Here is a 27708-nt window from a genome sequence, read left to right on the forward strand (position 1 = left end):
GAAGTGTGTTCTCCAAAATGATCATTTCATGCCTCCTCCTCTCTCCTCAATACTCAGACTTAGTGTGAAAAAATAAAGTGTTATGCCTCTGTAGTGACATTGTCTCAAGTCTGCATAGTACAATTACTCCTTTTTTATTTTTCTCTGTGTCAGAATCTGTGCATTAAGACCAGTCCACAGTGGAGGGAGAAGTTCGAATTCAACCGTTTCGAGGATGGCCAACCAGATGTGCTGCTAGTTGAGCTCTACTGCAAGAAGGGCAGAAAGTGTGAGGAATGCTGGGGAATGTGAGTTCAAAACACATGACCTTTAGTGCTACAGTTCATTCTCCTCAAAGCAGTGACAAGAGCCACCCTCTGCCAAGTTTCTTTTGCAAAGAATAGCATAGTTGCTCAAGACATAGTTGCACAAGATTTGTAATTTTGTAAAAAAAATAAAAATAAAAAAAATAAAATGGGTCTGTTATTGATTTCTAACAGCGACTGCTCTTATGTGCAGGAATGAACTTGACCTCTCACAGCTGCCAGCCAATTCAACACAGACATACAACGTGATTACAAGCAAAGGGCGGTTGGTGTTTCTGGTCACACAGAACCCCTGTTCTGGAGTCTCCATCTCTGACCTGGGCTCCACATCCTTAGACAATCCATGTACCGATGAAAGCATCCTGAAGAAATATGTTAGTGTCTGGTCCTCCTTTTTTAATGCTCCCATTCTTGGCCTGGATAAAATTAAATAGTTGCTGGTTAACAAAAATGAAAGGTTACTGCTTGTTTCATGCACAGAGTCTGAAGAAAACACTGGATAATCTGAAGGATGTTGGCTACCTCCAGGTCAAGGTTTTACGGGCTGCAGACCTTTCATCTACAGATCTGAATGGTAATGATTTGTCGAGAAGCTAATCAATTCTTCCACATTTCCCCATGAATAATACAACCATTTGTTTTCACCTATTCAGGTAAGAGTGACCCATTTTGTGTGCTGGAACTTGGGAACAGCAAGCTGCAAACTCAAACCATCCATAAGACCCTCAATCCAGAATGGAGAACAGCCTTTACATTGTGAGTGGCACATTGTTCTTTTGCAGATTAACTTACAGATTTTGGTTTGGGCCCACGAAGCAACATAAACCATCACTCTCTATTATTAGTAGCTGGCATTGACCTTGATCAAAGTTTAATATTTCTATAACATTTTGTTGCAGAATTGTTTACTTGGTACTTAATCTTAACGTGTATACTGTTATTTAATGTAATTATATTTAAACATACATGGTTTAGGCAGTTTGTACAGAAGGTTTATAATTCAAATATCTTTGCAAATGCTCATAATTCCAAAATAGCCATGCAGAGTATCATTTAGTGTGAAGCAATTTGAGTTTTTGCCTTTCCACAGTCCAATTAAGGACATCCATGATGTCCTAATGCTGACCGTTTTTGGTGAAGATGGAGACAAAGCACCAGACTTTCTGGGGAAAGTTGCTATTCCTTTGCTTACTGTAAGTTCAGAAATAGAGAATTTGCCTCATATTTTCTGCCTTCTTCTTGTACTTGCCTGCTTTCATTACATTTTGGATTGTAACTGAAAAATTACACATAATAAATCTTCAAATTCATTGTTAATATTAACATACATCATTAATCTTGCAGGTTTCTAATGGACAACAAATAACCAGTCTTTTGAAAAAGGACAATTTGGAAGACATGTCGAAAGGAAGCATTACACTGGAAATGAACGTTTTGTACAACCCAGTAAGAATGCTACTGTTTTGTTTTTTTTTGGGTAGAGGGCACTGCCACAGGACAGCCTATAGGACACTCTTTACAAGTAAACATACAGGTTGGAACTGTGATTAAGCAGATTTTTTTTTTTTTTAAAAAGAACGTTTTGGATATTGTTTCCGATCCATTTCACAAAGAAAGCATGACATTGAATGAATTTAGTATCTTTAACTTCACCAACTCATTTTGAACTGCTTGTAATGGCTTAAACAGTTTTTTGAACTCTTCCTGCCAAAGGTCAGAGCTGCCATTCGAACCTTCTATCCCAAAGAAACAAAGCTTGAGGAGGACAACCCAAAGTTCAATAAAAAGGTTGGTGTACTGATCACCACTAGATCTTCATCTTTTGCAGTACAAAAACAGTATGGTCCTACATAGTTTCCTGCCAGCACATAATTCTAAGTGGACCTGATGGATTAATATTTATCACTGTCAAAGTGTGCTTTGTAAAAGCCTCTATGCACCTCACTTATTGTGAACATTATTTCACACCAGGCATTTTACTAACTACTGATTTGTCACCCATTAGCTGTTAGCACGCAACATTTACCGTGTGAGGAAGATCAGCATGGCCATTCTGTATACGCTGCAGTACATTAAAAGCTGCTTCCAGTGGGAGAGCACTCAGAGGAGCATCACTGCCTTCCTGGTAAGTTCTACAACTGATGTCTATATAACGCCTCCATAGAGCCTTTACTGACAAAGTAATCACTCATCTATGATTAAGAACATTTATCTTCTCACTCTAAAGCTGCAGTAAGAGTATATATGTGCTGTTAATCTCCCCTTGCACAAAAGGCATATCCAAAGTGAGAGCAAATGATTGGCAATGAAAAAGTCACCATTTTTGGTGGGGTTTGCATTTTAGCCATGATTTAGTATTTGAGCCTTGGCTGGATTTGCTAATGTACTTTGTGTACCAAGCACTCAAATTAGCTGGAATCTAGCAATATAGCTAACTCACTCATAAACAGTAAAAAAAAAAAAAAACCACAAATATGAAACCTGCCATACCATCTTATCCAGTCTGCATTCTATAACACCATTCTGTGATAATGCATTAGGTTTCAGAGATCAGTGCAGGCAAAGCAGTTGTGCTGTTTGTTGATGATGCAAATTCTAATCTGCTATACTACCATGAATTATCATGATACACTGCAAAAAATTACATTATAGCAAGTGAAAATATCTTGAACATGGGCAAATGTATGTAATATTTCTTTTTATGAGACTATTATAAATAAAATATGATTTAGCCTGTTTTAGATTCTTTAACACAGGCTTTAAATTTTCTTATACTATTGGCAGATAATTTTGCTTCACACTGGAAATAAATGCTACAAATTAGAAAAATTATCTGCCAATAGAACAAGACTATAAAAAATTTGAAATTAGTAAAAATGTCTAGAAATAGATTTAATAATCACGTTTGGTATATTATAATCTTATAATAGGACATGCTAGATAACTTAGACTATATGACTTCAAGATATTTTTGCTTGCTAAGATTTGCAGTGCATCATGAAAATTCATATATATTATATGGAAAGCCATTACACATTCGTAGCTGTATTTTACGTGAAAAGAACAAGATCTGACATTGACTTGGAAACATCAACTTTATACAATGCTTGATCTTTGTTTCATCAGCACAATGAGTTGTTGGAGTCCTTTATTTTTTTAAATAGATGAATTTAAAGAGTGTTCTTTAAAGCAGTTAGTGCCAAGTAAATGTCATACTCCCACAAGTTTGCTGATGGACCCTAGGAAAAACCTGCTATTAATTTTTTTGCTGTGTGAATCAAATGGCCTTTTACTATTAAAGTAGCTGCTAGATTTCTGGCTTGTAATATTAAAGTTTAACTAAACCAATTTTTTTGCTCACAGAATTTATTTGCAGTGGAAGTCTAAGACAGCTGTTCTAAGTTGAATACAAAATAATTTCACTTTTGTAATTTTGCTAGTGCAAAATTGCATGCAGTTTAGTCTTTAGGCGGACCTCATTTACGGGTAGCACACAATGCAGCTTTACCTTTGTGGCATGCTGCGCAATAGCAGATCTTGTCCTTGCCGTGTCGTTCCAGAAGCCTATGGAGTGTGCTGCTCCACTGTAGTTGGGCAGGTATTTTTAGACCCAAGGCTTTCTAGGAGATGGGAGTTCAATCTGCAATCTCCTCTGTGCTGCTGGAATGAACAGTGCTCCCTGGAGGTAAAGTGTTAAAGGGTGGTGGGCCTTGATACATGGGGGAGAAAAACAGAAAGCTGGAGAAAGGATATTAGAGAGAAATGTATATACACTTATAGGCCAGTTTATTAGGAACACCATACTTATACTGAGCAGGACTCTTCTACTTTGGCAATTCTCCTCAGACCTCTCTCATCAACAAGGCATTGCCACCTGTATCTGCATGATTTTATGCATTCCGCTGCTGCAATATGTTTGGTTAATTGGATAAGTGCATGAATGAGCAGGTGCGCAGTACTAAGGACAAGGACCTAATAAAGTGACCAGTGAGTGTAGAACAATAATCAAAGGCTATTATTACATATTGATAAAACAATAGTCAGTGTCACACATGCAAAGACTGATCTCTTTTTGCCCGTAATGGCTTGGTTTCACTTTGCAGGAAAGGCCACTGCATTTCAATAGAAAAAAAATTCTGACTGATCACCTTTATCCTATGAAGAACCATATCCAGATGGGAGATGGTAGTGGTGTCTTTCAGGATGACGACAGCTCACTGAAGACTTTGAGAATGATGTAAATCATATGCTTATACCCTTCTCAGCCACCAGATTTCAGCCTACTTTAAACATATAGGAGAATTTAGACTGACGTGTAACAAAGTGCTCTTCACCAGCATCATTTGTAAGAATTGTGTTTCATCTCTCCAGTACAATTCTATGCCAAGGCACACTGGAGCTGTTCTGGCAGCTTGTGTTGGATCAGCACTAACACACTGTGGGTTTTTGTACTTTAATTTGTCACTTGTCTGTAAGTCTTAAGGACGGAAGTAACTAAGGGACTGAGTCACACCTGCTTTTCAGATGTGCATAATTAGACCAAACTGTGCATCCTTCCTCTGAAACCTGTGTTCCTGGCTATACCACATGTGAACCTGGCTATAATATAGATTAAAATGCATTATTTATAGAGCAGCTGGATTTTACAGTTCTTACGCTTACGTTATCACAGTTTTAGACTTATAATGCATTCACCACAGTGTGGTTTGTCTGTCCGGTGCTATAGGCTCTGGCAGCCACGCCTGTTCCAGGAAAACACGCTCACCCAGCTGCTGGAAATCCCCATGAGGCTGATGCTGACCTCCTCACAGGATAGAGCTTATGCCCAGTACTTTTTCCAGCTTATCTCCTTTTTTTCCACACATAGAGATTTGTATGTGTATGCCTCATGAAGTGCATCTCTTTGTAATCATGCGGACTAAGCAAAAGCTGTCACACTAGCTTTAATATTTTGTATATGTGGTGTCTTTTTTTTGTGAACATTGAAGTGTTTTGACTCTGAAGTCTCCTATGAAAACTGCTTTATGCCGATATTATGAATACAGTGCCGATTGCTATTGAAGGCCATTCACTAAGCTTTTGGACGGCAGGTCATGGGAAGCTCTTATGAATTTCACTTAAAATGTGTACTTCAGCATGGAGTTTTTGTGTGTAGCGGTGGTGTTTCAAACTGCATAATTCTCACTGTAAGTGGATGTGGATGTTCTTCTCCATATCAAACCATGGCATTCCATTTAAAAATAGTAACCGGCTCATTAGATAATCTTGAAAGCCTTTTGTCTGTGTATAAGAAGAAACACCTGGTGAATGCTTAGAAGGTGTCTGCAGCCCTGCAAACAGAAAAAACTAGGAATATAATTCATCACTTTTTTATCTTCTGGTAATGAGTTTCAAAATTGCACCTGACGAACACACTGCTTTCTGTGTGTGTGTGTGTGTATGTGTGTGTGTGTGTGTGAGAGAGAGAGCAAGAGAGCGTAAGGGAGAGAGCTAAAAAAATTTTTATAAAATGCCACTTTTTTTTTTTTGTGGCTCTTTCTCAGACAGACAGACAGAGAGAGAGAGAGAGAGAGAGAGAGAGAGAGAGAGAGAGAGAGAGAGAGAGCTGTGGCATGCAAGGACTGTGTAGGGGTCAGCCAGAGTTCCTTTCTGCATTGCCCACGTTGGCCTGCAGATGGTGGGCTAGCACTACCAAACACATATATAGCCTGTATTGTTCCACTGTCTCAAGAGGAAACTGTGAAGGCTCTTATGGCAGTGAGCAAGAGAAAATCTTCCTGTCTTTATCCCAATAGAATGCAAACATTTTTTACAGGCTAAATATGCTGTGTGTTACCCAGCCAAATTGCAGTTCCTCATAACTTAATTTCCTTAGCATGTATGATATGGTCCAGAAAAAGGAGAAAGAAAAGGCAATCTTTAACATGCATGCTTTACTGTCATTAGTGTGCTTTAAGTATTTAAATGATATGAATATTTTAACACGTTAGTTTGCTTTGGCTGTCAGTAGTCGTGACCGGAAAGAAAACCTGTGTGTGTGTGTGTGTGTGTGTATGAGAGAGAGCGAGAGAGAGAGAGTGCTGTTTTTCTTTTTGACACTGCCAGGTAGCAAGCGGTTTAGACATCATTTGACAGGCTGTGAAATGCTGATTGCTTCACATCACAGACTGTAAAGATGGCATCTGATGAATGTTTGATGTCATGCAGCTGTAAACACAGTTGGCAGCCATGATGGAGGATTTTCTCTCTATCGCTTCCTCTCTCTGTGTCTCTCTGAGCTGACAGGATGAGAACCAGAGAGGGTCAGAGTCAAAGTGCAGCTTCAGTGTGAGCCTTAAATTCACTTATTTTGACTGTCATAATCAATTCAATTAACACTATAACCACCATCTCTCTGTTTAATTTACTAGTAGCTATAAAGTGTAGCCTTTTAAAGGCATAACTGTGTGAGCAAATCCTTCTTTATCTGTATTATATTCTTCTTTGTTTTTCAAGTTTGAAAGTTTGCCAAGTGGTTCAGCCTGGACAGTTGGATTGGTGTGTGTGTGTGTTTGTGTGTGTGTGTGTGTGTGTGTTGAATGTGTGTTTTTCTTGGCAACAGGCTCTTGGTGCTTCAGGGACCTGTCACTGAGTCATAGAGTTTTTATGTTATAGATATGACAACCAGACGGACCCTTGATGGCGTTTATATACACTGCGTGTGTGCTGGGTTTTCTTGAAACCCTCCTCTAATCGATTAATAATTAACGAGGCAGAGTGCAGCAGCCGCTCGGCTTGGTATGACGGCTGCCACTCTGACAGTTTTTGAGAGCATTATTGAGACATGCATGCTTGGCGTCATCGCAGCTTTTAGCTGACCTCACAGACCCAGCTCTCATCACGCATGCTGACAGGCCTACCATCAGCCAATCATGTCGTCACACTAGTGAAAACAGCTTCAAAACAGTCCAGCATATTTGAGTCCATTCACTCAAATATTCTTCAGTAGAGTATTTTTGTGAATACTCCTAATTTTTGATGTTTTAACAATATGTATGCAATAGAATTATGAATATAAGTAATGCCATATATATTCTTTAATAATACTTTTCTCATTGTACTCTCATTCATTAAACATTTTTTGGCATCAGAGATTAGATATATTGCTTCACTTGTATTTCTATTGCAAGTCCTTATGCAATGTGCTCAGTGTTTAATTTGAATGTGTGTGTGTGTTCACAATGGCTAGTGCTAAGATACTCTATGTCTCCGAGGGTAGAGAGGACAGTTCTCTCCAGGCATCAGTGCCCATGGCTGTTTCTGGCCTCTGTGTGGCCCCATTGGCTGTGACGTGTGTGTATGTAAGCGTAGTGTATGTGTGTGAGAGCAGAACTGACACTTGGGCCCCAGTGGCCTCAGGGGAAGAAGGCTCACATGGCGGATCTGTCACCCAGGAGGTGGCTGAGTGTTAATGCTCCCGACATGGATTAAACACTGGTGGCCAGCGCGGTGGAGGCAGGGTCAGCGTGGCAGCCACTGACAGCCATGCTGCACCATTCCTAGACCGGCCTCTTCCCCTCATCTTTGCCTTTGTCTCCCTCTCTCCCTGTGTATCACACAAGCACACGAATATCTCACTGGCCACTACAGGGGCTTTTCAGGCTCAGCGGGAAAAATAAGGAACTATGTGGCCTGTGCATACAAGTTCTACTATACTTTTTATGGATTTTCTTTTTCAACCGCATTAATTCATAAGTCATAAGTAATAAGAAATGAACTATTAGATTAGCTTATGCTTTTATATATTTGTGTATGTATGTATGTATTTGTACCATCCTCAGTGCTATTACTTGAATATATTTATTTGAACATCTCAATTCTCTATAATCTCTCTCTTCCATCCATTCCTTTCCTCCACATTAGGTGGGAGGTATATGGTCACTCAGCCACTTTACCTGGCCTACACAGAAACCTGAAAGCCAAGACTTGCCACATATTACACATGCCATAAAGAACTGCATATAATACTGTATCCAATTGCTCTCTCTCTCAGGCTGAGAAAGGCATGAGCACAGCAGTCACTGGGGTTTTGATTCACTATTAATATCACCTTTCTTGTATTTTAACTGAGAAAGCAATGCAGCTGCCCTCCAACTCACCTAGGAAAAAAATAACTTTTCATTTAAATCTCTCTCTCTCTCTCTCTCTCTCACACACACACACACACACACACAGCCTATAGCCAGTAGTCAGTCTTGTTAAACTTCTGATACGTTCTTATAATTTGGCATCATTCCATAGCCCTCTCACTGACCCTCAGTGTGTTGGCTGGCAGCTACACAACATAAATCTATGACTCAAACTTCCCCATCATGGTTTTGCACATACACAAAGATGACACATACACAATCGTAGTTCAACTGGTCAGTTTAATAGCCAAGGAAGCTTACAAAAGATTGATATATTAAAATCTGTATTCATCCATTTTTAAAAATTATTATTTTGCCATCAGTCAGTCTGCATTTCAGCGAATCCTGTTTCTATAACCATTAATCTGATCTTACTTCAACAACAGGCTAAAATGCTTAGATTGTAGTTGACCTCTTTTTTCAAGTCAGTAGCTGAATTTTATGTACAGTTTATTCAAATTCACCTAATATTATCTCTTTGGTTAAGTATTTATCCCTTCGATCTGCAAAATGCAGACGAATTAGATATAAGAAACAGGGAGCTATAATGTACTCCCATTATAGTAAATGTTTACATGTAGCCCTGATGGTAAAGAACAATTATTATTATTATTATTTTTATTTTTATTTTTATTTTTTTTCCCCAGAAGCTGCTGTTTTTTGCGTCACTCAGTAGTGTGGATTGGTCGCCTCTCTGTAAACCCCCTGTTTCCTATTTAATCAATTTGCAGGATTGTATAAACTCATAGTGTGGGCATCTTTGTCCTTTCATTTCTGCCATGGCTTTCCCTCTCCCCCTCCAGGGACAGTGTGGGTGGCAGTGCCTGTTGCCAGCTCTAGCTGCAGCTCCTGGAGTTGTTTTATTCACACTTTTTTAATCGCCGAGTGCATTATTATTAGGTGCAGGAAGTACACCCAGCCAGACGGATCAGCTCAAGGATCCATAGAAATGCATTAGGTAGAATCTTATTAACGGCGCTATTCTTAACCCTGCAGGTGGAGTGGCTCTGCCATGGCCGCTCTCCTCGAAGCACACACTCCCTGGGTGTCAAGACTTCTCAAACCTACACTGCTGTTTTGCTTCTTCTTGATAAAACCTTTCCAATTTTTTTTTGCCTTAGACGTCGACTGCATCATTGTGCACACCTTTTTCACATGAACGTTTTTCTCTAAATGAAGCTTTTGTTACCACAACATGGCAACGCCTGCTCAAATTAATTCTCATTCATTATTCAATTGTGCGTGCTTTTAAAACTAATAACCCAGTTATGACTTATGGCTTCTAGTTTGTTTCTCTCTTTATAATTGGTTAATAATTGTTGCTGTCCACATAGACCCTATGTTGGCTTATTGTTAAATTTAATCAATAAAGCATTGCAACACATCTCTATAATGTAGAAGAAAGCACTAATTTACTCTTAAGGCTGACAGGGTGCAATTTATCTACCTTCTTTAAGCACTGACACTCACTGCTAATAATACATAAACGGCTTAGAGGAGAATTAGTTCTGCAGGAGTGGTAGAATATTTCATGAGATGGGGGAAGGTAGACCACTGTCTCTGCTCATTAGTTGGAGGCCATTTGACAAGTTGGACCCTGTCTAAATGCCCTAGCGGCTGATTTGGAACAGCTTTCCCAGGCACTTGCTGGGACATTTTTATTAGCGGTTAAAAAAAGGCATGTACTTTCAGTATACTTGGGCTGAAGCTTGAGCATACACACATGGTGGGAGGCAAGCTGGAGATTTTTTCTGCGTTTAGTTTATCCTCTCATTTAGGCACTGTGTTTAGGCACGAGGCACTGAATTGCACTGCACTTTTAACTTGTCCACCAAGCGTGCGTGCTGCTGAGCAAGAATTTGCATTAGTATGCTATTATGAATACCTGTGACAGATTCCCAGTCCTGGCTCCCTGCATGGAAATGAATGGGCTCCCTCTCTTCTCACGAGAAGACACAGACCAGGCAATTCCACTTTAGTAGTTAATGTAGCAGCTTTTTGCAGTGAGGGTGAAGGAGTTCAGCTTTCCTGCTGGGCTAGTGTCAGTTTTGAAGACTTGCTTCCTTTTGCTCTCTCCCTCTCTCCCTCTCTCCCTCTCTCTCTCCCTCCCTCTCTCTCTCCCTCTTTCTCTCTCTCTCTCTCTCTGGAAAGGCACTAGTAGTGGCAGACTACCTGTGACACGGTGACACAGCATGATGCAGATTGCTCCCAATCAGACAGTCATAGCTCTCCCTCTGCATGCGCGCATGTGCGTGCACACACACACACACACACACACACACACACACACACACACACACACACACTTCACTTACACTTCTTATACTTCTGAAGATTCTTATTCTTGGCTGACAGGAGCGGAACCTGATGTGGTGTTCTGCAGTTATTGCGGATTCGCCTAAAGCTTTAATGTGTTGTGGCTTCTGGGATGCTTTTCTGCTCACCACATTTGTAAGAGTGATTATTTGAATTACTTTAGACTTCCTGTCAGCTCAAACCAGTCTGGCTATTCTCCCCCGACCTCTCCCATCAACAACACAAAACTGCTGTTCACCGGATGTTTTTTTTCCCCGCACCATTCTGTGTAAATTCTGGAGACTGTTGGGTCTGACAGTTCCAGAAGATCTGTTTCTGAAATACTTGAACCAGTCCATCTGGCACCAACAACCATGCCATGGACAAAGTTACTGAGATCAACCCCCCCCCCCCCCCCCCCATTCTGAAGTTTGATGTGAACATTAACTGAAGCTCTTGACCTGTATTGACCTGCATATTTGTATGCATTGCACTGCCGTCACATAATTTGCAAATTGTATGAATGTACACCTTCTTACAGTTCTTATTACAGTGGCTGGTGAGTGAATCTTGCAATTACAGTGAGTTGGAGGCCATGCAGGCAGAACGTTAGCCACAGTTCACATATCCCCAGTGGCTGTTTGTGTGTGTGTGTGTGTTTGTGAACCTGTCCTGAGTGTCATGCTTGGGAGTCTAGCTCCGGAGCACAATGTCTGGACAATTGCTGATATAACAGGAATATGCTGCTGTTTAGCAGTGCTAAAACTCAATGCTTGAAGCATCAGTCTATCCTAATCCTGTCTCAGTTAAAGTCAAATACACTGTTTCTAACCACGTCCAAGCATACTGTTTTTAGGTACCAGTCTATTTTTCTGCGAAATACAGCGATCTCTAGAAATACTGATACCTCACAGGAAAACAGGCAAAAATCTTTCCACAAAATACATTTTACACAAAATAAATGACAGTTTACACTTAAAAATGTGAAGAAATTACTCTTTACTTAGGGAGGTTGTGTTTTTCTCAAAAGACATTTAATAACATTATTGAAACCCCTAAGAATATTTAAGAATTTTTTTAAATTACTCTTAATTACCCTTTTTTCCCTTCAATTTTTTCAATTCTTGCCTTTGACCAAATATGTAAGATGAATAATTAATTAAAATCCCTTTGTCATCGATCACCATGAAAACACACACACACACACACACACAAAACAAAACAAAAAACATTGATTGCTGTTGTCTTGCACTGACATATAGAGTGGCTCTTGTGCTAAACTCACTCGTTCTTGTTCTAAACTTACCTATTTTCTATTTCTAACCAGATGTGCCTGTCTCTTAAGGCAAAGACACTAGGTGTGGGTGATTGTCAAAAATATCATATAACGATTCTGAAAGGCATTTCTACACAATGTATCATGATGATACGTTATGTTTACTCAAACAATGGCAGCAATACAGTAGTGCTGCATCTAAAAAAAAAAATCTGTATGATGATGCTTAATTTAATGTATATATAAATACATGTATTTTTATTTTGTATATTTAAAATAGAATATTTTTATTTGTAATAAATATGTAACATTGAAAAAGAGGAAAAACAATTAAAGCTGTAAAAAAACTTAACGTTTTATCATTTTTGGTGGTTTATAATTACTTTTTTTTAATAAATAAAAAATATAAAATGATATCACAATTTCTTTTTATATTTCATTAAAGGATATTATATTTCATTAAAGATATCTCATTAAAGAATATTGTGACATAATTGATCGCAATATTGATATTATATCGTTGTATCGCACAGCCATACAACACTCTACAGTCAGCCTTTTTTTGATAAATTGCTTCTATAACATATCTTCTGTTGCACTTTACAAAGTTTCATGTGATACCATTTTAATATTATTTATTTGGTTAGCCAGATGTCATTGCAGATGTTAGCAACTGATGAAACTGGCTAACTGCTACCAGAAATTGGTACACACATTGTCCTTAGACTATAACTGAATGTTTAGTTGGCTGCTGGTGAGCATCTGATTGCTTTATATTTGTACACATTGTATAGACATTTTAGGAATATCAATTAAAAATCCTCTCAGAAATGCTGACAATTAGGTCATGCTAGCTAGCTGACTAGTGTTAGCAGTGAGGATGAAAAAATTACTGAAATGTCTACAGTATATGCAATAGAAATTGTGCAATAGAAAATAGGTGTCATTTGGGATTAATTAAAAATTGGCAGGCTGTTTGTGTTAAAATATATATAATATATATTTGAGAAGAGATTTAAACTGATCACATGCCTGTGTCAATCGCATGCCTGTGCCCAGCATAGGGAGATTTCTGATCATCGTTACTCAGATCAGAACTATGACAGAACCACTGTTTAGATGTCACTCCTCACGTTCTTCTGTTGAATCCTTCCAGCTGCAGCATGAATAATGCATTCATTCAGAGGAAAGTGATAAGTTGCAAGTTTAAATTCAAAACACATGTATATTTAAAACAATCTCTCTAAAACATGTTGTAAACGGTTTACAGAATAACATTCATTTATTCTGAATTATGCCTCACGTTTGATTAAACTGCATAACCATAAATGTATTCAGGTTGTTTGCTGCACATCATGTACAAACAAAGTAAATGTACTTTAACTCTTACCTTCCTTCTTGTCTTGATTGACAAATCCTGTGATAGCTCCACAGAAACACTCATTAGGCCACCACTGAACTTGCTTAAGCATGGCTGTCCAATTAGTGCTCGGCTGAGAGGTGCAAAGTGTTAAGTGCCTCCTCTTTTCCCATTATCAAGGACTGTTCATTCAGCACAATCTGTATTATTGCTACCAGGTTTATGGGCTTTTCACGGAGTAAGAAAGCAAATTGCTAGCAGCACTCGTTTTTTTTTTTTCTTTCTATCTGTGTTGAAGTCAGAAAGCAGTATATCAGCCAATATCCTGCCAGCTCTGCTGCTAAGGAATTGCGCAGCGCCAGCATGGTGTTAATCGATGCAAATGGAATTTTGAAATATTAAAATTGCGACTGTGCTGCTAACACGCACACACAAAGCCTGACAGAGGTTATGTGATTGCGAAGCTCAAGATAGACAATAATGTGGCATGGCAGTCTGCTTGGGTTATTTCTGTAGGCTGAAAGGGCTTATGACACATTTGTTTGTGTTTGAGGAGGTGCCATGAGAATGTTGTATATTGCTGCCCGCTGCACAGTTTGTCAGTCTAACCCTCTGTATGGCCTCCCTTCATCTGTCCTCCTTTTCCTTCACTCCGTCTTTTAGGTTTTTGTATTGACGGTGTGGCACTTTGAGCTGTTCATGTTGCCTCTCCTCCTCCTGCTGTTCATCGGCAGGAACTATTTCCACATCACGCCAGGCGTGGGCAGCCACAGTCAGGACCTGGTGAGTGCAGTGACACCTTACACACACACGCAGTATTGTAGCAAACCCCCATCAGCACGCACAAATCTTCAGACAGAGAAAGGATCAGCAGCATGCTCTGCACTTACTGTGGTGTTTGACAGACATTTTACACAGACTAAAGGTAAGAGCCAATACAGAGCTAATATAAGATATAAGCTAAGATAAGAGCTAATACAGCCACAGCCTACAGAGCTTCACTGCTGAAAAAAGATAAAAATTATGTTGTAAATTTCTCTGCATTTTAAAGAAACAGCTGAAAAATTATATCACCCACAAACCAATAATAATTAGTTATAATTATAATTAATAAACAGAAAAGCTATAATAGTTATAATTTATTGCATAATCTTATTGTAATAAACTATATGGCCAAAAGTATGTGGACACCTGATCATCATGCCCATATACCCCAAACTGTTCCCACAAAACTGGAAGCACACAATTGTCTAGAATGTTCTTGCATGCTGTAGAATTAAGATTTCCTTTCTGTGGAACTACAGTAAGGGGCCCAAACTTGTTCCAGCATAACAATGCTCCTGTGCACAAAGCAAGATCCGTGAAGACATGGCTTGCGAAGGTTGAAATGGAAGCGCTCGAGTAGCCTGCAAAGAGCCCTGACCTCAACCCCACTGAACACCATTGGGATGCACTGGAAGGCTGACTGTGCCCCAGGCCTCCTCACCCGACATCAGTGCCCGACCTCACTAATGCTCCTGTGGCTGAATGAACACACATCTCCACAGCCATGCTCCAAATTCTAGAGGAAAACCTTCCCAGAAGGTTATTATATCAGAAACTAAATCTGGAATGGGATGTTTAACAAGCACATACGTATGAGGGTTATGGTGAGGTGTCCACATACTTTTGGCCACATACTGTGGTGTACCTACATAGATTAAATTTTACAATTACACTGTATGACTATATTATTTTTATTGGAATTTTTGTTATAATTATAATGTAAACTACAGGGGAGCAAGATATTTAGGCCCTTTTATTTAAAGCTACCCTTGGGCATTTCATACATAGTATTTTATTATTAAATAATGTTGAAAAAAAATATTTGCTTAAAATTCCCTGTAATTACCTCTTAGTTTCACTTGGTCAAGGACAGTGAAAATCTATATAAGGCACATTTTAGTTTACTGTCATGCAATGGTACAGTCGTATTTTTAGATATTTTTCCAATACGCACTATTTATCAGACGTCGTACACCTGTCACACTGCTTATAAACCACTCATCATGGATTTCATGTAAGCTTTACCCAATATTTTTGTTTCCTAGTAGGAAGAATAGATTAATATATTTATTATTATACATTTTTATGCAGTTAGAGTGACCTCTGTTGCCATTGGTTCAGACATAATATTTGTCCCTTTAGTCTCAATGCAGAATATATCCCATCACTTCGGTAACACACTCCTTTTCTTGTTGCCTGGGTTTCAGGCTTTGAGCAGAGCTGTGCTCTCTGAATAATGTTAAAGTCTGGGCGCAGCAGTGTCCTGACCTCTTTCCCCAGTAGAATCAGAACACCAGTGTCACATCCCATACACGCCCAGGGACAGCAATGACTTGATGTAAAGCGATGCAAGCACAGGCAGCCCAAATTAAATGTTTTTCATTTTTCCCTCCCTTTCTGTTTTCTGTGCAAGTGTGTGTGTGTGTGTTTATGTTGTAAAGAAATGAGATTGCTTGGCAGTGACATGGCTCTTGTGAAGAAGGCCCCATCACACTCACCTTTCTTATTTGTGCGAGGTCACCCCATGATGTAGTTGCTAAGGCAACGGGCCTCTCCCAATAGGGGTGGACATACAAGAGAAGGTTTTCATTACGAGGTGTTTGTTAGGAAAAAAAAAGCTCTGGTGCCTCCATGTCCCCACCTTGCCTAACTGCACTCTCCTTCTCTTTTAGGAGAGCATCTCTGCCGCTGAGGACGAAGATGAAGAGGAAAAGGTACTACATTCCTTTTGTGCCTTATCTTTGTGTTTTCTCTTCTCTTTGATTAGCTACAGTCTGAAAGTTCATTGAGCTCTGGCTCTGACCTTGCAGCACTATTCTGTGTCTCACTGTCTGTCCAGCCTCGGTGTTTAGCTTGCAGCATCCAAGTTAAACGGACTCGAAATGAGGACAGGCACCATGCCTGTCTCAGTAAAGCACATTTTTCCTCTAGCGTCAGTGTGGCCTCACGGGAATGTTCCCTCAGACCACAAATGGATTTTGGTTGCTTCGTTGCGCTCCTTGAAAACGCAGAAATAAGCACAGAATGGAATCATTAATTGAAGTTAGCCTTCCTCTGGGGAACAGATACAGTGTGAAAAATTTCACAACAGACACATATAAATAGGGGGGCTGGTCTTTACTTGAACTTGGGCTAAATAAATAAATGGTGCCTCATTCTCTTTGTTTATACAAAATGCAACAATCATTTACAGGCTTCAGGTAAAACAAATTGTGTGTTCTTTTTTCTACGAATCGCTTAAAAGTCATTGTGCACTATGCAGATGGAATGTCATCTAATGTGTGGCTTAACCATTAAAATGTTTATTAAATGTGTATAGCCATAGACATAGCTTATAGCCATATTAGCCGCGTTGTCCGCTCCAGAGAGGATTGAGTTTAAGGAAGATGATGTGTTATTACATTCTGACTGTGAAGTGTGAAGCTCCGAGCCTGTGAGCACTGACCCCAGCACTGTGTGACTGCAGGCCCAGGATTCATATCCATAAAGCGCTAAATATATTCAGTTGCAATGACTGCAGGCGAGTTTCATCTTCTGAGATGCTGAAAAGCAGGTCTCTCTTCCAAATACAGAACTGAGCAGCTAATTCAAAGATGAGGTGCATTATGTGTGTGTGAATGCCCAGCAGCCAGGCAATTGTGATAAAGCTTGGAAGGAGAAAATAACTTTGATCCCAAAGAAATAGCAATATTAGGCCAATTACAGGTGGCACATGAGTATTGAATGTAGATTCTGTCTATATGTTTCCCATGTTAACTTGAAAATAAGATTAGCTTGAATTATTATCCACCTATTTGTTTAGTCTAATTTGTTTTACATTTAGCAGTAAAGAAAAGCTGACAGTTCAGAACCAACTGCCAGTGAGCAGAGTTTTGTTTTTAAAATAAGCTAGGAATATCAGAACTAATTGATTCTTTTTTTCCTTGGATGCTTAATGTTTCTAAGCACATTTGCATTATGTGAAAATTAAACGTGTCCTTTCATTGAATTAAATAAAACAGATTAATTGGTTTGTTGTAAACTACTATAATTTAAAAATGTACCTGATTTCTATTATAGCTCAAAGCTGCGATTTAAATTTTGATATCATATAGGCAGATCAAAAAGCAGAGCTTTCCACCTCCTATCAAAGGATATAAATAAATAAAATAAAATAAAATAAAAATAAAAATAAATAAATAAATAAATAAATAAATAAATAAATAAAGGAATAACGAGTAAAAGAAGTAAAAGCTTGAAGGTTATGACTACCACTTTTTATGTATTTTTTCCTGGAACAAAGACAGTATGTAAACTCCAGTAAAAGAAAGCCTAAAGGAGCTGGCCTTTGAACAAAAATTTGTCCTGGGGAAAGAGAGATCATGTACAATCATGTGTGCAAGCAAAGAGATGTCCCTTTGGCCTTGGGTAACAGTCAGATTGTGCAGATCGACGCTGGTTTAATCACATCAGAAAACGAGAGGAACAGAGAAAACAACTACAGAGTCTATGTCCCAGATAACTGGGAGGTAGTTTATTCTGTGTTCTTTTGCTTCCCATTAGACCAAAGACACACACACACACACACACACACACACACACACACACACACACACACACACACACACACACACACACACACAGAGCCAGCCTAAAGACAGTTATGATTGGCACATTTTTCTTGTGCACCTCTAATTAATTTGCTGCAAACATATAATTCACACTTGACTTAAGCTTAAAAAACAGATTTGTACAAAGTGTAAAGGAGTGTAAAACATGACATTTTGTCTGGGTTGTGCCCTGGTCTCAGTGTGCAGTAGATATACAGAGTGTAGGAATGGCTAGTTTCCTCTGCTTTCCTGTGTCTGAGGGAATGAAGAATGATTGTAAGTCGCGTCCTTTCTCTCCCAGGGGCTGATATAGACTCTCATTGCGCTGTCTGAGAAAAGAGAATGCTTTTTAAACACAAACATAGGCACCACTCATCCTCCCCTCAGTCACATGCCTCGCTTTCTCTCATCCCCCACTCTTTGACTCAGCGCTCTCTCTAGATGTCATTATTCCTGTCATTATTGGCTCCTTTTGATGTGGGGATTCTTGGCTCCCTTTAGCTTGCATTACTCCTGTTATCTCCAGCTCTCTGCATCCCCATGCCTCTGGAGAGCTCCACACCAGGGCTTCATTGCTGGAGGAATCTCTGATGGGATCATTGTACTTTGGACTTGAGATTATTCTCGCAATCTTCTCTAAGTAAAATGGACAGCCCCCCCCACAAAAGTCCATTTGGTGCGTGTGTCTGAATTACACCGCAACCTGATACTCCATGATGCATCAAGTGCAAAACGGCAATGGGATTTCCCATTCCTCTCATACTAAGTAAAAACATCACTTTGTATTATAAGATTACATACACTGCCACAAGTTCACTTACACAAGATCACAGTCAGTAATAGATTTATCTTTCGAGTGCAACGCCACACTCAATCTCGCTGATAGCCCTCGCACTGAGAAGTGTGATACCTGCTGGTGTGCACTCTACAAAAACAAGCCAACGCTTGTCCAGTGTAGAGTTGTGGATTGGACACTCTCTTTCTCTCTCTACCACACATGCACACACACACACACCACTGTGTGTTCATCCTGATTGCTGATGGCCATTTTTTCTACATCTATTTCTTCCACCACTTAATCTTTGATTGTGATGCTCTTCCATTGTTTGGGGTTGACAAAAGCTGAATTTCTTCTTACTCAAACTCTGAAAAACACAGAAAGTTGCTCATTTTCTAAAGCGCCCTAACACTGAGGAGATTCGAAGTTGCAGTTGCTCATTACAGACCATTGAGCAGATGAATTACTCCTGATAGCACACTGGAAATAAACCCCTCGTTATCTGACGTTTTCCAATGACTGACATCCCTCATCACTCTTTTTTTTTCCTCTTTAGGAATCAGAGAAAAGAGGCCTGATGGAGAAAATCCATATGGTTCAAGAAATTGTGCTCACCTTCCAAAGCGTTCTCGATGAAATAGCTAGCATCGGAGAAAGATTAAAGAAGTAAGTGTTGAAGTTTCTATGTGACCGTTAGTTATGGACTGTATACACATATACATTGCATGGCCATAAAAAAGTAAGCATTTTACTTTAGATGATATTATAATGCCAGGGAAACTGTGTTTAAGCACCTTTCTAAAAGACAGTTATCTTTTCACACAAATATAACAACTTTAAATATCGCAGGATGATTAGCGCAGTTCTCAAGTCGAGAATGAGGTGACAGGTTGTGTGTTTGTGAAACAGTCTGTAAGGGTTACTAAGCTGCAGTTAAAGGTGCATACTGTAAACACTCTAAGATCACATGCTGTTTTTTTCCAAAGAATGACCACAAACTGTCAAGGATTCAAACAAAATTAAATTAAATTGCAGCTAAAAATATTACAGCTAAATTTATACTGCAGCTTATTTAAAATAATCTGTAAATGATTGAGTAAATATAGACAAATGAAAAGAATGAAAGGTTTTAAGGTAAGGCTGTGCAGATAAAGCACATCTACCTGTCTAAATAATTTAAAATGTAATCATTAATTTTTTGACAGCACTTTCAACTGGTCAGTGCCATTCTTGTCCTTCCTGGCCTGCTGTGTCCTGTTCATTGCTACAGCTACACTCTACTACATCCCTTTGCGTTACATTGTCTTGTTATGGGGTAAGTTAGCGAGCATGCACTTCCAACAGCGTGTCATGTAGTTCGGCTCTGTTATTCCATATACATTTTAGGAAATATTACCACATCACTGTTGCTTATGATTGCACCTGGCAGCTTAGTGACGGCTGACTAAAGGCATTATAACAGTAATCCATTTTCACTGCGCTGCCTAGACTAGCAGATCAGAATTGGGAATTTGATCTACTGTTGCTTATTCGGCAGGGTAGGGGTGCGCAGATGTACTGATCTTAAATGAGGTTTTGTGTGTGCCCTCAAGGTACACTGCAAGGTAATATTACACGTCTATGATTCTACTGCAGAAACTCATAAAAACTTTGAAATTCTTAAAATCATGTTGACAACATTATGCCTTGAGTCTGTACAGAGATGTGATGATTTTCCCTACTAAGCCATTTTAGTATATATTGGTGATAATATATTGGTGATAAAAATATAATTTGTGGTCTGTACTTGCCAAAAAGGAAAACACTGCCAAATGTCGAAACTGAAGAGGATTTAACCGTGTTAGATGAACACTTAGTAGTCTTACAAGAACAATAGTCAGATAGGGTCCAGGCCAAACAGCAACTACTGTATAGTATCAACATATATACTTTTATATTTAACATCCTGGAAGTGTTGCACATTTAGTGGCTGTTTCTGTTACACATTTTCTTTCCTTTTAGAAACAGGTGCATGTATTTCTCAACATTAGTTTTTGATACAATCTGGTCTGTCTGTATGTCTGTCTATCTATCTATTGATCTATCTATCTATCATTTTTGCAGGTATTAACAAATTTACAAAGAAGCTCCGCAACCCACATGCCACTGAAAACAACGAAATAATGGATTTTCTCAGGAGGGTACCATCTGATGTTCAAAAGGTAAGAGTTCAGTTTTATTACAGTATTTAACAGGCTGGCCAAAAATAATAATAATAAATAATAATAAACTTTATTTTATAGAGCGCCTTTCTTAGGTGATGTGGTAATATTTCTTCTGGAACTCAATTAATGGATCTTGTATGGTAGCACTACTTGTATTGTTCTCTGCTTGATATCGCTTTGCTTGTATTTTCTCATTTGTAAGTCGCTTTGGATAAAAGCATCTGCTAAATTAATAAATGTGAATGTAAATGTAAAAGCAGCTTCTCAAAGCACTGTACACAAAATAATCATATATGATGCTCTGATATCTACTGCAAAGTAGCACGACTATAAATTACTTGTCCTCACTGTCCACCCACTAATCAGTTAATCATAGAGACCTAGCTTTATGGATAAATCGCACAGTAACAGGTTTATTTTGAAATACACACTACATTAGAAGGTAGCTGGTAGCTAAAATGAGCTAGATAATTACTATATTGTTTACTGTTTCTAACAGAAGAACAGGTACCAAAATCAGCAATTACCATATCTTTATATACTCACATAGGCATTTATCTTATTATATAGGGTAATTAAAAATGTAAAATGATAACACAAGGTGGCTAGTTACTAATTATGGACCCTATTTTTGGGAGACCAAGAGTTCAAATCCTGACGATGCTGCAGCCATCCATGGCCAGAAGCCAAGGGTGCAAATATAGCTGTGCTCTCTGGGTGGGAGTGATGGCATACCCTCCCTTACAGCAACACTAGCCAATCTAGGGCATCTGTGAGCTCATGTGTGCGGAAGATGGCAGATAGATCTTTCTTCCAAGTGTGTTGCGCTGCACTGTAATACAGCATGAGCAGCAGTTTGAAAAGATGAGGTTGGCTGGCTTCACGTGTCTTGGAGGAAGCACATGCTAGCCTTCAGCCTCCTCAGTTGGTAGCTGTTGTATGATGGGGAGAGCTGGCAGGTAGGTGAGAATTGGCAGTTTAACATTTTGGGGGGGGGGGGGGACTCTAAACATAGCACACTTCTAGATAAGGTCATATTATTTTGCTGCACTTTCAGACAAAAGCACCTCTTACTCAGCTTCAAATATTTTTTTCCTCGTCTCCATGTTTAATTCTTCCCTCAGATTGTGGATATTTCAAAAAATCTGCTCAGTGCTTTCTTTTTACTAGCTCACTATCACAACACGTGAACAAACTAGGCCATGTTTTATATGGGTGTGTCATAGACATATACAGTATAAATAAGGGACTAGTGGGTGGAAGCTTGTTTCCACACAGCTAAAGCTGATTCATAAACTGCACTCAAATCAAGTTTGTATTGATGTTGTATGACAGTTTATGTACCAGGCACAGATTTTTTCATACCTCATTCTCCGTACTTAAATCTGTGCTCATTTCTATACAGCTTTGATAAATAAGGGCCAGTGTGTCTTGATGGACTGACCCAGTGACCCTGATGGGGACTGCTTTGATCTCTGCTCAGTGATGTCACTTCAACCTCATCCCTCATCATCAGCTTTGTTTGTGTGTGATGAAAGCGGTATGGTCTTGAAGTAATGAAGGGCTAAGTGAGCAGTGTCATGCTCAAGGCCCTATGTGATGGAATAGACACCCTGAACTGATCATCATTCACAGTTACATCAGAGGGGTGAGGTTGTTCTGAAACGATTGTAAACCTAGCCTGAGGGAGGGAAGGATTTCCATGGCATAGATAAACCAAAAAATCCAGGGTCTTTAAAGCTCTAAGAGGTATTATTTGGTTTGGGCGTAACTTGGTAATAGAAATTGTGGCCTTCTGTTTGCACTTAAGGGCACTGATCCAGGCTAAAACATTTCAGCCTTGATTAGGCCTTGACTTTAGTGATCATTTTTATCTTACTAGGTAGAATCTCTGCACTGAGGTGCCAAAATAATCCAATGGTAGGATTTGAGTCGGAGTAACACTGAGCTGCTGGTTGACGTTGGTTAACGCCAAACTATTTTTCCTTAATAACACATATGTTATTAAGGTATTACATAAGCTGGATGTGTTTGCTCTTCATGGACATATGAATGCACACAAATATCCAAAAGTCTCAAAAACCATGTGAATCACCCAAATTAACAATATATTACAAAAGCCCAGATTGAATCCTCTGTCTGTTTTTGGAAGTGACTTGGTAATTAGTGCCTGTGCAGTTCTTCAAACCCAAAGCCCCAAAACTGGACTTCTTACAGCATCTCCTCTGTCCTGAAACAAGAAGCATCTGTCAGTTCTGAGGCCGGTTTCATGTTCTGATGCAGCCACCATTATCTTTGTTCCCTCCCTCTACATCTCTCCATTTTCTAATCTGGGCAGGTAATTAGTGTGTATTCATGTACCTTACAGCTACACCACCAGATACTTGTTTTGGGGGGGAAATAAGCACGAAAAGCTGTTTGACTTCTATGGGTTCTATGAGCTGAATTTGACTTCTTTTCTTCTTTTTTCTTTTTGTTCTGTTCATGTTGCATTTTATGAATTTTAAGTAGCATTTTATGCTACTTTCTGTATTCGGACAAAACTCTTTTTCCATATGTGTCAAGTGTCAAGTGTAGGAATCAGTGCCATCAGCCTCATATATACTGTAAGTTTTAGTGTATTTTTTAAACAATCCTAGAGCTATTTATTACAGTGAAACTAGCTTTTACATGAAGTTATAGCAGTACAGGAAGCCATACATAGGAGCATGATGAAATAATTATTTAATTATTAAATTTCTTTGAATAGATTTGAACAGCATCTGAAAATAGCTGCCTATAACATAACCATCATGGCTGTAGCAGTGTTTCTCAACATTCCTACTAAACACTTATTTTGAGAAATGCAATTCCAATGTGTTGTTGTGAGAGAGAAAAAAGTTGCACTTCTTCTCATTATGATTATTAGCACAGACAGTGAGGTCAGGGTTGAGGAGGATACGTAAACCCTAGTCTTGTTAGTCGGATTGCTCTTTTTTTTTTTAAGGTGTGTAATTTTACTGTTTACTAAAGATTTTTTTTCCAAGTTCGCTTAACAATTTATTGCCCCAATAGCCTCAAGAGAGTAACCATCTTGAAAAGGTGATATTGAAAATTCCTGATCTGCCTGGTTATCAATTCAGGATTAAATGGCTGTTAAAATCTATTATTTTTCTTTTTTTTTTCTTTTCTATTTTAAACACTTATGTTAGTAGTTCACTATTTGTATTAATTACTTGGGGCCAGCCTGTGTGGTGTGTGTTGGCGTACAAGTGTGCAATTTGTTTACATACTCATTCTTGTGTGTAACTAGTCTCTGTACAAGGTTTCTAATATCCACACATGTGGGAGCGGCCCTATCTCATTTCTTGAGACAAGTTAACTATTGCAGCAAGCTACTGTTATGAACTTTGCAAGGACATGTACCACTGATGTATGTAACAATAGTTTATAATGATGATGGTAAACTGGATCTGGTGTCCATTTATTTTAAACAAAATTTAAACATGTGAATGATTAGTAACACTGTGTGGGTCTGTAGCAAAACCCTATGGAGAGATCTCTGACACAGACTCTGGAGCGATACTAAAAGGAGGCGGAGGAGCAAAGGTTGTAGATCAAGATGCCTGCAATAAAAGAGAAAATGTAAGTTGCATCTTCAGAAAGACCAGTAGAAGATCACGATCAAGAGAAGCGCAGCCCAGACACACATTCCTGCCTACGAGCCGCTATAATTAGTCTTGCGCAGAAAGTTTCCTTGAAAGGAAATAACTCGTAACTTGCCAGCTCCTACTGACCTGGGATAGCAGGGCTACTTGACTGTTACACATCTGCATCCAATATAGTTTGGCTTGGGATGTTTTGGGATGGTGGGGTGTGTGTCGGGGGGGGTGTTATATGCTGCTACACTGGTGACGAACCATTCACTTTTCACATTCTTCCTTGGTGTGATTAATCCCCTCTGCTCCTGTGTTTTAAAAAATGATTCATTACAGGCATGCCTGCTGTGCTTTTCCCCTGCAAGCAACTCTTCTCAGGGGAGCCATTACTGCATGTCGGACTGAGCTCAGATTACCTGCCTCCCACCAAAGTGCTATTTGTTTTTACAGGTGCAGTATAGCGAGCTGAGACCGCCTAGCATCCAGAGTGCACAGAAGAAGAAGCGCTAGTGCTCATGCAAGTTGTTCCGGATGAAAGGGCGAGACAATGGTTGAAAGTGGTCTCCTCCCTTCTGTGGGGAGGCTGCTCAGATTCTCTCAAATGTGTGTGTGTGTGTGTGTGTGTGTGTGTGAGAGAGAGAGAGAGAGAGAGAGAGAGAGAGAGAGAGAGAGAGACAGATAGAACATTGTCACTCACTGACTTGCAGGCCAGCACACTGGGATGTAACTAACAGAGCATGATCATGAAGAAGAAAGTAAAAGCAAAGTAACCTCAGCCCTGCAGCGATCATGCAAAACACAACAAGCAATTCATAAATTGATTAATACAATAATACTATAAATTAATAAGTGACACAAAATGTGATATTATAATTTGAGGGTGACATGGTTTTTTAAATTATTTTTTAAAGAAAAGAAGATTATGCCTTAATGTATGACAGGCATGGTAAACTCTCCTCATTTAGACTGTACATAGCAAACAATATCGATGAAAAATGCAATCAGAAATTGTGACGTGAACAGTTATATTTATTAAGTGGAAGAATGCAAATATTTTTTAAAAAAATTACTAATTAATGTGTATGGATTATGTGATTTGTATCAATATTTTTCATCCCATATGTTTTATAAAAAAGTTATCCTTTATAATGTTATAAAGCTAACTAATGGTTTGACTTCTTGAGTATGTTATTTTTCACTTCTCACATCCTCAATACTACCATTAACTGTGAAGGATGAAATCTGTGTGTAAACACAGCGGCGTGCGGTGAGGCTGTGTGATTATCCAGCATATCCCTGCTTTACTGGAGGACTCTGGCCATGACAGAACCACGGTCGCATCAACATATCAAAGACCTGCATGTGTCCAGAGCAGCGGGCTAATGCACTGCTTTTGTTGTTCTATCACAATAACAAGGTCCAGATGAGAGAGAGCTCATCTCTCTCTTGTGCTCACTCTCTTTCTCTTTCTCTCTCTCTCACACACACAGACACAGACACACAGAGAGACATAGAGAGAGTGAATGCTCTCCATTGCCTGCACTTAGTCTCTCCCATTTTCATTAAAATCACCTACAGTGCCTAATGGCTCTCTAGCAGACCCATCAGTGTGTAGTGTTGCTCTCTGTGATGGAGCCCCAAGTACAGTAAATGGAGCTTCTCTGCCTCATCAACTTATTTATTCATATTATATACACATTCCCTTTCTCTCCTCCATCAGAGGGCCTTTTACATAAAAAAACTAAATTTTCAAAGTGTTGCAACTTGAATCGAACCACGGAAAGAATTCATATGATTATTTTTATTGAATGATGATCATTACATTAATTGCAATTATGAGGTCTCTTTTTGGCATGCAAATGAAGAATTTTGGCATGGATTTCAATTCCTATACATCACTGGAGGAATATTTGTTTTGTCTTTCAGGAAATTGGAGACAAAGAGAAACTTAAGTCATTCTCTATTTCCCCTTTATATAGCCTCGTAAATAATTAAATAGACCGTTTGTAAAAATAGCCATGCTAGAACACGCACTGGAAAGTTTGTTCCAAATGGAGCACTGAATATTTCCCCCCAACTCCTTTCTCTCCTCCACAGTTGCTTTCTGGTGAAAGAGCATCGCTCGGTGCAGCGTGAAGAGTTTGATTGGCCTCGGGGGAGCCGTCAGAGCCCCAGGCTATCTCTCTCTCTCTCTTTTTGACAGTCTGATAGAGACATCACAATACTCTCCCAGGAGCTGCCACCAGGGGTCCGTTTCAGAGTGAGGGGGAGTGGAGGTGAGCCGAGAGGAATCCCCCCCCCACACACACACACACACACACATACACACACACACACACACACACACACACACACACACACACACACACACCACCACCACCACAGAAAGAGAGAGAGCAATTCACTAAAACACACCCAATCATCCAACTGCAGTAGGTGCTTGCAGAAAACCACTAGACACTGGGTTTGGAAAAACTTGATAGGATGGTTTTAAGTGCATGTGAAATGTTTTGGCTGTAGGTGTGATTTCTTTGAAACATGACAATTTTGATAATGAAGTGAAAATGCATCAAATTATTGTTCCAATAAAATAAGGATCAAAGAAGTACCAAGGCTATCAGTTAAAGTATCATTAAATTGGATTCACACAAATGTTATTTATAAATATATTTCATATTAAATAATGTGATAATCTGCACTGTTCATAATAATATGCAAAGCATATGAAGCTGTCATCAGGGTGTGTGTGTGTGTGTGTGTGTCAGTAAAATAGAAAGAAATATTTTCTGCTGAACCAAAACTTCTTCCTTAAGTGTCAAGTTAGCTTATGCCAGTAGCATATACATTACTCCTTCCATAAACTCAGTGACAGCAGACAAAGGATTTGGGGAAATGTTCTTTATGCTCATAATCATATTCAAGAAATTATTTATCAATTTACTTTGCATCCCCTGGGATATGGAACTCAGATTTCAACAGAAGACTAAACAGGCAATATGGTCCCTGAAAGCATTTCAAGTCCCTCGATGTTGCACAAGCTTGTTAATGAA

General features: G+C 39.1%; 1 protein-coding gene across 1 annotated transcript in view; it reads left to right on the top strand.

Annotated features, from left to right (window-relative positions):
• mctp2a (multiple C2 domains, transmembrane 2a) overlaps positions 1-25829 on the top strand; it is a 44100-nt gene extending 18271 nt beyond the window's left edge. Inside the window, exons 10-23 of the mRNA XM_053623192.1 lie at positions 154-287; positions 499-679; positions 786-879; positions 959-1061; positions 1396-1498; positions 1650-1751; positions 2019-2093; positions 2311-2430; positions 14068-14187; positions 16122-16163; positions 19373-19482; positions 20022-20131; positions 20920-21017; positions 25109-25829. Coding sequence (XP_053479167.1) covers positions 154-287; positions 499-679; positions 786-879; positions 959-1061; positions 1396-1498; positions 1650-1751; positions 2019-2093; positions 2311-2430; positions 14068-14187; positions 16122-16163; positions 19373-19482; positions 20022-20131; positions 20920-21017; positions 25109-25168 — 1452 coding nt within the window. The 3' untranslated portion in view covers positions 25169-25829. The remainder of the gene's footprint in view (positions 1-153; positions 288-498; positions 680-785; positions 880-958; positions 1062-1395; positions 1499-1649; positions 1752-2018; positions 2094-2310; positions 2431-14067; positions 14188-16121; positions 16164-19372; positions 19483-20021; positions 20132-20919; positions 21018-25108) is intronic.
• Positions 25830-27708: the final 1879 nt, after the last annotated feature.

This window comes from Ictalurus furcatus, chromosome 4 (genome assembly GCF_023375685.1).
Source record: "Ictalurus furcatus strain D&B chromosome 4, Billie_1.0, whole genome shotgun sequence".
In the NCBI taxonomy this organism is placed as follows: Eukaryota; Metazoa; Chordata; class Actinopteri; order Siluriformes; family Ictaluridae; genus Ictalurus; species Ictalurus furcatus.